Here is a 10,441-nt window from a genome sequence, read left to right on the forward strand (position 1 = left end):
TCTTTGCTTCGGTCTTTATGGCTGAGGATATTAGGGAGATTCCCAAACCTGAGCCATCTTTTGTAGGTGACAAATCTGAGGAATTGTCACAGACTGAAGTGTCACTAGAGGTTTTGGAACTAATTGATAAACTTAACAGTAACAAGTCACTGGGACCAGCTGGCATTCACCCAAGAGTTCTGAAAGAACTCAAATGTGAAATTGCAAAACTGTAAACTATGGTTTGTAACCTGTCCTTTTAAATCAGCTTCTGTATCCAATGGCTGGAAGACAGCTAATGTAACACCAATATTTAAAAAGGGTTCTAGTGGTGATCCTGGTAATTAGACTGGTAAGTCTAAAGTCAGTACCGGGCAAATTAATTGAAACAACAGTAAAGAATAAAATTGTCAGACACATAGCAGAACATAAATTGTTACACAAAAGTCAACATGGTTTCTGTAAAGGGAGATCATGTCTTACTAATCTATTAGAGTTCTTTGAAGGGGCCAACAAACGTAGGCATAGTGTACTCAGATTTCCAGAAGACCTTTGACAAGGTCATTCACCAAAGGCTCTTAAGTAAATTAAGGAGTCATGGAATAAGAGGGAAGATCCTTTCCTGGATTGAGAACTATTTAAAGGACAGGGACAAAGGGTGAGTCCTAGGACCAATCCTATTCAGTTTACTCATAAATGATCTGGAGAAAGGGTTAAACAATGAAGTGGCAAAGTTTGCAGGTGATACTAAGCTGCTCAACATAGTTAAGACCAAAGCAGACTGTGAAGAACTTCAAAAAGATTTCACAAAAGTAAGTGATTGGGCAACAAAATGGCAAATTAAATTTAATGTGGATAAATGTAAAGTAATGCACATTGGAAAAAATAACCTCAACTATACATACAATATAATGGGGGCTAATTTAGCTACAGCTAATCAGGAAAGAGATCTTGGAGTCATTGTGGATAGGTCTCTGAAGACATCCACACAGCGTGCAGTAGCAGTCAAAAAAGCAAACAGGATGTTAGGAATCATTGAAAAAGGGATAGAGAATAAAACAAAAGTTAAAAACAAAGAGTTAAACAAAAAATTGTGCTGATTCAGCACTTGCTAGCTAATAAACTCTATTCCCACAGCTCTGCTGAATTACTAATGCTAGTACACAAAGATGGTACTGGGAAACAAGTTTAGCATGAAATCTATTCAAAATAAAGGAGGAATTATTTGCCCAGTGAATTTACTCTTCTTTGTCCTCCAAACAAAGTTTTGATTGTATGTTCTGAATAAACATACTGAGGAGACTTGATTTTGGAAAATAAACTTTAAATACAGATATGTAATCATTCAGAGAGAGACTGCCATATTCAGGTCCTCTTTCAAGGCTCAATTCTCCTGCTGTTGGGTACTTACAACTTTTACTGAAATCAAATTGTAGCTCTCACGTTGAAACAGTTCTTTAAATTCTAAAACAGAGGTGGGCAAACTACACCCTGTTTGGGGAGGCCCTTGAGCTCCTGGCTGGGAAGGCTAGCCCCCGGGCCCTCCCCTGCTGTCCATCCCCGCCCCCACAGCCTCAGCTCACCGTCCTGCCAGTGCTCTGGGAGGCAAGGCTGCAAGCTCCTGCCAGGTAGTGTGGCTGCGAAAGCCGCCGGCCTGCCCAGGGGCACTAGACTGCGCAGTGGCATGGCTGGCTCCAGCCGGGCAGCACAGCTGCCAGTCCTGGTGCTCTGAACAGCATGGTAAGGGAGTAGGGAGGTTAGATAAGGGGCAGTCAGAGGACAGGAGGTGGTTGGATAGGCATGGGAGTCCTGGGGGGCCTGTCAGGTGGCAAGGGGTCCCAGGAGGGGGCAGTCAGGGGACAAGGAGTGGTGGCAGGAGGTTGGAAGGGTCAGGGGTTCTGAGGGGGGCAGGAAGTGGGAGGGGGTGATAAGGGATGGGGGCCAGGCTGTTTGGGGAGGCACAGCCTTCCCTACCCTACCCTCCATATAATTTTGGAACCCTGATGTGGCCCTCAGGCCAAAAAGTTTGCCCACCCCTGTGCTAAAAGAAGAGTTTTGGGTTCTAAGTACACAAAATTGCATCCCACAGGCAAAGTATTCCACCCTTTCAGAAATGAAAACCTCTTCTCCTTCCACTAAGAATATTAAGTTACTATACTGTAAGTAGACCTACAAGTACTGGAGCCCAGGCTTCAACCTAAACCTTTTGACTTTCTGCTGCCACAGTTTGTCCTTCAGCAACATTTGGCACAACACTAAAATGTCAAACCTTATTTTCTGCACTTAAGAGTAATATTCTTGTTTCTGCCACTGCGGTTTTAAAACTGAATTTACTAACACACATCAGAGGGCTGCTAACCAAGTGAGAGCTACAAAAGTACATTTTTAAAATTTAGAAAATACAGTTCTTTCAAAGTTAAGGATAATGGTAGGTGGCTTGCCTGTAGGATTAATTCTCCACAAGAGGATGAGTGCTGACATTTATGTAGCATTCTATAACTGTGCCTCTATGTCACTTCACTGTGGAATATTTCCACAAAGAAAATACTGCTTAAAAACAAACAGTCATGACACCTTTAAAGTACATTTATCATGTATGCATATTTTCCATTAATATCAAAGTTAGCGCACATTTAAAAATGACCCTCTATAACTTTGCTGTTTGTCTTGATCCTACTGAAAGGAATTCCCCTGTAATTATCCACAGAGACAGTATTTGATGACATTCATTCTGTAGACAGGTGAAGTCTTTAGCAAAGACATATTTCACTCCTTCAGTTTAACATATTATTTCTCTCTGGTTCTTTGGAACACCACTGAAAGAAGTTTATTTCTCAAGTTTGGAAAAGTCTGGTCCCCCTTTGCTGTAGTTCCCAGAAATTTCTGCCCCACTGAAATCAAAGCCAGGATTCTGTACAGAGATAAAAAAAAATTCATATAAAGGTTAATACTCAAAATATCACTGTATAAATCAAAGTTTGTTAACACTCTCCCAAACTGATAAAAGCACACAGCCTTCTGCTTCTTGTGTTCCTGGGAATTGGCACAGTTGAAATTCTCTAGGGAGAGTGAAAAATTTTTGCACACACACATCAGCAATTACACACAAAGGGAAACTGGTGGCTTGCCCAGCTGCAGAAGTGAGTTTGCAGGCTGTTGCCATCCCAAGTTTGGGAGGCAGCAAGCTTTCCATATCAAGAAAATCTTTAAAATGGTTTCAGGGAGTGGGGTTAAATAGTACAGCTGTTGACTTTTACAGTGTCCCTTTAAATGGTTATCTGAAAGGGGAAGTTCCTGCAGTACTGGACAGCTAGTTTTTATAAAAATGCTGCTGGTTTTTGTTAAACAAAAAATTGTGCTGATTCAGCACTTGCTAGCTAATAAGCATTATTCCCAGAGCTCTGCTGAATTACTAATGCTAGTACACAAAGATGGTGAAGTGCTAGAAGTAGTAGTCACAGCACTGGGAAACAAGTTTAGCATGAAATCTATTCAAAATAAAGGAGGAATTATTTGCCCAGTGAGTTTACTCTCCTTTGTCTTCCAAACAAACAAAGTTTTGACTGTACGTTCTGTATAAACGTACTGAAGGAGACTTGATTTTGAAAAATAAACTTTAAATACAGATATGTAATCATTCAGAGAGAGACTGCCATATTCAGGTCCTCTTTCAAGGCTCAATTCTCCTGCTGTTGGGTACCTGCAACTTTTACTGAAGTCAAATGTCAAGATTCTGAATGAACTATGCATTACTTTCCAAAACTAATGCCTTTTTTAAATTCTAAAAGAAGAGTTTTAGGTTCTCTCAAAGTACCGAATGGCATCCTGTAGGCAAAGTTCAGTATCCTAATGAAGATTCAACCCACTGAGTGACAAATCAACCAGAATGCGTTAAAATAAAATAGTAAAAATGGGTTAACTTTGTGTATTTCTGATGAATGTAAAAGAATTTTTCCGTTTCATGGCCATAACCTGAGCAGAATATGTATAAATAAGACACAAACAGTAATTAGTGTCCTCTGACTTGCCTCTCTTTGGAATCTCTCCAGTGTAAGTTTCCTCTGCATCTGGTCCTGTACCCAAGGATCAGCAGCATAGTCATTTTCTAACAGAGAGGTCCAACAATTTCCAGCATCTCGATTGGTTTTCATTAGAACAATACGTATCAATTTTCTGTCCTCTTCATAAGAAAAACAGAAATAACCATTGGACTTCTTAAGTGCTATACTCTTTTTCAGCCAAATTCAACATTAATAACTCAGTGAATTTTCTGGTGAAACTTCTTCTTAAAGCCTATGCAAAAAGATATTTCATTCACTGAAAATGAAGACAAACTCAGAAGTCCAGACCAATGTGTAACAAGAAAACTTTAAGGGAAAAAAGATCCCTTTATTCATATATTTAAAACATGGTACATACATATTTCCTCCCTCCAAACTAAGTGGAACCTTTCTAGAGGGATTGACTGATGAGGAAAGATTAATAATATTAATACAGTAACTCCTCACTTAAGGTCCTATCGGTTTTGTTGTTACAGCGCTGTTCTATTAGAGAACATGCTCATTTAATGTTGTGCAATTTGGCCGCCTGCTTTGTCCACACCTTGCAGGATTCTCTGGAAGAGCAGCCCGTCCTCGTGGGGGCTTGGAACCAGGGTGGGTCAGCAACCCCCCTATCAGCTCCCCTGCACCCCCCCACCTCACCCTCCTTCCTCCCTCCCTGTGCCTCTTGCCCACTGCAATCAGCTGTTTTGCAGTGTTCAGGAGGCTGGAGGGCGGGGAGGAGTGAGGATGCAGCATGCTCAGGGGAGGGCATGGAGCAGGAAGAGGTGGGGTGGGGCCTTGGGGGAAGGGGTGGAGTGGGGGCAGGCCTCGGGCGGAGCACCCCCCAGCAAAGTTGGCAGCTGTGCTTGTACCTGAGTCTCAATGGGGGAATCTGCCGCTGCTGCTACTCAGCCTCCTTCAGCCTACTCAGGAGTCTACTCAGCCACCTTCAGCCTCCTTGCCCGCCTTATTGTCTGCAGCAGGCTGTGCCTGTGTGGGGTAAGGCAGGGGCACCTCCCAACTACTGTATATTTGTAAACACACTCCAGGTGCAGGCTACCCCGATTCATCATCGCTTTGCCATTCATTTCAATGCCAGCTTTATCTCTCTGCCCCTGCATGCACACAGCAGGGAGGAGTGCAGCCCTGCAGCAAATCTTATTTTCCTCCTCTGACAACAGTCACAGCTACATTGGCTGCAGTGCTGCCTCAGCGCTGAGTGTGTGGTTACTATGGGAGGTACAGCAGGGCCAGTTTTTCCAGGGCACCCTGGAAGACAGGCCTTTGGTCCTCCAGCAGGGCTCCTGTGAAAGTAAGAACTTGCAAGCGAAATTGACTCCATAACTAGTCCTAGCCTAAACCCACAGGGCTTCCAATAGGGGAACAGATTACCATAGAGAATGGCATGGGTTTTCCAAGTTCTTTCCCTTTCAATAGTTGATTGATGCTGCATGACCCCAACCACTCAAGGCTGAAGGGAGTGAAGAGTAGTACATGCATGTGCCGTCCAGAGGAGTATCACCCAGCATCATGAGTCAAAAATGTCCAGCAAGCGATAGTCAAGCGCCTAGCAGTACCACGAGCAGTAAGAAAACCAGGAAACCATTAGTTTGGGTACTAAATTAGACATTTTAAGGTATTTTGATGCAGGTGAACGTGTGGTAGACGCTGGCATCACTCTAGGTCTTACCCCGACGACTGTGAGAACAATTCAGAGTAAAGCCAACAAGAGCAGGGCTAGTGCTCGGTGTGTAACACTGCTTAGTGCTCCTACAATAAGTCAATCAAGAAGTAGTTTGCTGGAAAACATGGCGCATCTTCTTTCAGTGGAGATAGAGGACCAAAACTAAATTTGCGAGTGATACAAACTTTTTGCCTTAGCTTATATGACAATCTGAAGAGAGACCAAGGTGAAGGATCACAGACAGAGATGTTCACCGCAAGGTGGGGATGGTTTGATCAGTTCAAGAGGCACTTCCACCTGCATAACATCAAGATGTCCGGTGAGGTGGCTAGTGCCAATACGGCAGCAGCTAAAAAATTCCCTCACTATCTCAAGAAAATAATTGAGTAAGGTGACTATTCCCCTAAGCATGTCTTCAGTGTCAATGAAACGGGCCTCTACTGGAAGATGATGTCTAAGCGGACTTACATTTCCCGAGAGAAAAAGAGAGCGCCCAGATTTGAAGTAGCTAAAGACCGCCTAACCTTGCTTCTAGGTGGTAATGCTGCCAGAGACATGAAGATGAAACCTCTGACACTATACCAATTGGAAACACCACAAGCTCTCAAGGGATTTTCAAAAAAACACCTTCCAGTCATTTGAAGATCTGGAGCTATTTTTTCCAGAATGACTGACTCTCTATGCTGTCCCTGCATGGAAGAAATACTGTGCCAAGGAAAATCTTGATTTCAAGATTTTATTGCTTATTGATAATGCACCGGCTCATCCAATCAACCTGGACGACCTGTGCGAAAACGTCAAAGTTGACTTTCTGCCACCTCACACATCCAACTCATGGACCAAGGAGCCATCGGTGCATTTAAAGCGTTTTACTTACGCTGTACTTTCGACCAGCTCATCAGAGGCAAACCTACGATTCAGCAATTTTGGCATGACTACAACATCCTGAAGTGCATCAATAACATTGGTGAGTCCTGGGCTGAAGTTACTCAGGCATGCATGAATGGTATGTGGGGAAAGTTGTGGCCTGAAAGTGTCAATGACTTAAAATAATTTAAAGATGTTGTCCTCGCTGTGAAGAAAGATATCCTCGGCTTGGCAAAGAAAAGCAGGTTTTGATGAGGTGGAAGAAGCCAATGTTACACAACTTCTGCAATCACACGGAGAAGAGCTAACCAATGAAGATCTGATGCAACTAGAAGTGATGAGAGCAATGGAAGAGGGCCAAGTAAAAGAAACACCAATCAGTCAAAATTTGACTGCCAAACATCCTTCTGAAGCTTTCCAAATTATTGAAGCTGGCTTGCAAATCCTTAGTGATGACGATCCTAACAGGAACGCAGCTCCAAAGTGCTTAGGGGAGTTGGTCTTGTAATGACTTGCTATAAAGAAATTTACCAAAAGCAGTGGGGGGGAAAGGAAAGCAAAACAATCTCTAAACATGTTTTTTTTTTTAGTTGTTCAGCAAGAACAGCAAGAGGAGCAGCCGGACGATCCACCCTCTTACTCGACCACCTCAACCGAGCTTCACAGTCATCAATTCTGAGTATAGTATTAAATTGCTTGTTTAAAATGGTTTAAAATGTATACTGTATGTATATAGAATGTCTTGTATCTGATAAAAAGAATGTCCCTGGAACCTACCCCTCTCCCCCCCACTATTTACGTTAATTCTTACAGGGAAATTGGATTTCCTTAAATATCGCATTTTTCAGGAACATAACTACAATGTTAAGTGAGGAGTTACTGTATGTGTATCTTGGCTAAGGGAAAACAATGAAGCTGAGATCATGGTAACAACTTTCAAAATGGTCAACACTAAAGAGGGCAAGGAATTACTTTGGACAGCATACTGAGATATAACAAAGTAATGGGATGAAATTAAGAAAAGGAAAATTTAGGCTGAACGTCAAGGGGGAAAAAAACCTGGACAGCAGTCTCTCAATGAGGTTTGATTGCTCATGACATTTATAACTAGATGAATGGAACCAGCACTCCAAAGTATACTAATGGGAACAATCCTGCATTGGTAGGAAATGGACTAGATGACTTAATATTTTCCTTTCATCTCTAATTTCTATGATTCTCACTAAAAAAACAAAGACGTCATTAGGCTGTTTTTGTATTGTGATCCAAGAACTGTATGTTTGTGTCATGATCTGCTTTCTTCAATTATAGTACACTCTGGTTCTTAAAAAGAAATAAACTCTAATTTCGAGAAAGATTTGAACACACAGAAATTTAACTAAGATAAAATTTCATTTAAAAGAAGCAGATAGTTACCTAACGTCCATGTCCCTTCATCAGCTATTGTGCAGTCAAAGAGTCTACCCTGAAAAAGACATTTACAAGGTTAAGTAGTTTATCAGTATCTGATTGATATTAGCAAAAAGAAAAGGAGTACTTGTGGCACCTTAGAGACTAACCAATTTATTTGAGCATAAGCTTTCGTGAGCTACAGCTCACCTCATCGGATTACTCCCAGTTTATACAGAAGTTTGAAAACTTCCTACAGTTTAAAAAGGAACAACCTGGCACTGAAAAGTTATTAAAATTAATTATGAAAAATAATTGCTTAATACAATAAAAATACCTGTCACTGTTTCAGTATCTCAATGAAAGGGACTGTCTTGGGGGGGTGGGGGGGGATTTCCCATTTTAATGTGACTTCCCATCAAGGTTCCAGTATGTCTGTAAAGTGCCATGCACACCTATGGCACAATATAAATAAATTATAATGATGCAAAGAATTGCTAATTACCAGCGCCAATGAGAAAGCAAATGGGCTTTCCAATGAGAAAGGAAAGAAAGTCAGAATGTTTTGAAGTACTAAGATAAATCCTACAGTGTACAGTCTCTCTTAACAACTACTGAAACAAAAACTTTTAGACATATACCACAGAATTTACACTGCAACAACTTTGAAAAATTTCTCATTTCTAATTTTTTTTAAATTAGAAAGTTGATTCTTTCATTCCCATGGATATTCTACAATGCATCATCATTAAATGTGTTTTACTGTTTGCTAATGAAATACCTTGAAGACAAACTTTGTAATGTACTGTTTGTAAGTAGATACAGTAACTTAAAAATATTTAAGGGACAGTGCCAAGACAAATACAAATTTTATAAAGTATCAGGGGGTAGCCATGTTAGTCTGTATCCACAAAAACAACAAGGAGTCCGGTGGCACCTTAAAGACTAACAGATTTATTTGGGCATAAACTTTAAGAAGTGTTTTTTTATCCACAAAACCTTATGCCCAAATAAATCTGTTAGTCTTTAAGGTGCCACCGGACTCCTTATAAATTTTGTAGAAGTCATTACCTATGTTACCAATACACTATTTTTATTATTTATTCGTACAGCACTTTGTACTGAAGGGGAAATGCAAGATCTCCATCTTCAAATGCTTAAATCAAATGAAATCAATTATGCTAATTTGAGGAGTGAATGAGTGGACCCCTATGCTTGTATTTCTACTCAGTTTCACTTAGGTTCTCATGTACTAGTAGAATACTACAGTTTGCATTTCAAGCATTGCAAGGAAGCATTTTAATTCCCTCAAAACTGTTTTAACTGTTTTGGGTTTTTTTTAGAAACTGCAAAACCAAACAAGAAAGGTGTACTAGCAGGTTTCATAAAAAAGAAAAAAATTAAGACCCTGGGCATAAAGTTACTTAACTGTCTCTCTCCTAAATGGAAAATAATCAACCTCAAGGATTGAGAAATGAGACAATATTCTGAATTGTTTACAGTGTTGCTGTGGCCCTGTCAGTCCCACAATATTAGAGAAACAAGGAGGGTGAGGTAATATATTTTAAGGGACCAACTTCTGCTGATGAAAAGACAAACTTGGGAGTTTAGACCAGCCTAGACCAGAAGAGCTGTGTAAACTCGAAAGCTTTCTATATATTGCCTGACCCACCTTATCAGTCTAGTATTCTCAGTGTTAAACAGCCTACTCCCATTTACCTTGTGTATGGCCTTTCGCACGTTTCCATTGGATTTTACAACAAACATAATTTTTTAAATCTGAATTCCAAACTCTTTGCTGACACGGGTCGAAAATGTTCAGAGCTCCCTGCGCGAGCTGCATCCCAGCCACTAGACTCCCTATAGCCAAAAGAGATACTACTCAGAGGGCCATGTCAACGACACATAGCCCCCCAGTCTCATACCACGGTGCTGGAAGCAGCGTCTCCCGCAAGGCTCCCCAGTGCAGCAAGGACCGGGCGTCAGCGAACCAGCGCCGGAGCAAGCGCACCCCGCCGCGCTTGACTGCCTGCAACAACTGCTGGGGCCGCCCCGCAGCTCTGCGGCCCAGGCCAGGCCCTGCCCCACTGGCAGCCTAGTCGGCCAGCCTCCCCCTTCGCAGCGCTACCTTGAGCACCTCCTGCCCGCGCACGGCCAGCGCCAGGTGCCGGCTCTGCAGGCTGCACTGGATGTCCTTAGCCCGGGTGCCCGGCGGGACCTGCACCTCGATGAACACCTCCTCCAGGGTCTGGTACCAGCAGCCCCATGGAGTCGCGCAGGACACCACCCCGCTCCGCTCCTCAAAGGGGCCCGACATTGGACTCACGAGCCCCACCGCGCTCAACTAACTGCGCGCTTTTCCCCTCCTCTCCGAAAACAGCGCGACACGCATGCGCCGTCGCGGACTAAGCAGGTTTTGCGCACTTTTCCGCTCGCGAGCCGACATCACTGGTTTCCCGTGGGATCTGGTGCGCATGCT

At 42.4% G+C, this 10,441-nt stretch overlaps 1 protein-coding gene across 1 annotated transcript; it reads right to left on the minus strand.

Moving 5' to 3' along the window:
• Positions 1 to 1,286: 1,286 nt before the first annotated feature.
• Positions 1,287 to 10,406, minus strand: NUDCD2 (NudC domain containing 2). Its single transcript, XM_084637688.1, has 4 exons — positions 10,091 to 10,406; positions 7,990 to 8,038; positions 4,008 to 4,159; positions 1,287 to 2,890 (listed from the first exon to the last, which is right to left on the minus strand). The coding sequence occupies exons 1-4, from the start codon at positions 10,277 to 10,279 to the stop codon at positions 2,807 to 2,809; spliced, it is 474 nt and encodes a 157-aa protein (XP_084493814.1). The 5' UTR covers positions 10,280 to 10,406; the 3' UTR covers positions 1,287 to 2,806.
• Positions 10,407 to 10,441: the final 35 nt, after the last annotated feature.

This window comes from Lepidochelys olivacea (assembly GCF_965140295.1).
Source record: "Lepidochelys olivacea isolate rLepOli2 genome assembly, chromosome: 8".
NCBI classification, from domain to species: domain Eukaryota; kingdom Metazoa; phylum Chordata; order Testudines; family Cheloniidae; genus Lepidochelys; species Lepidochelys olivacea.

Coding starts and splice junctions, on each gene's coding strand:
- NUDCD2 (XM_084637688.1), bottom strand. CDS start 10,279: ATGTCGGGCCCCTTTGAGGAGCGGAGCGGGGTGGTGTCCTGCGCGACT. Junction 8,039..10,090: donor GCGGGCAGGAGGTGCTCAAG/GTAGCGCTGCGA, acceptor TGTCTTTTTCAG/GGTAGACTCTTTGACTGCAC. Junction 4,160..7,989: donor TGAAGGGACATGGACGTTAG/GTAACTATCTGC, acceptor TTTCTTATGAAG/AGGACAGAAAATTGATACGT.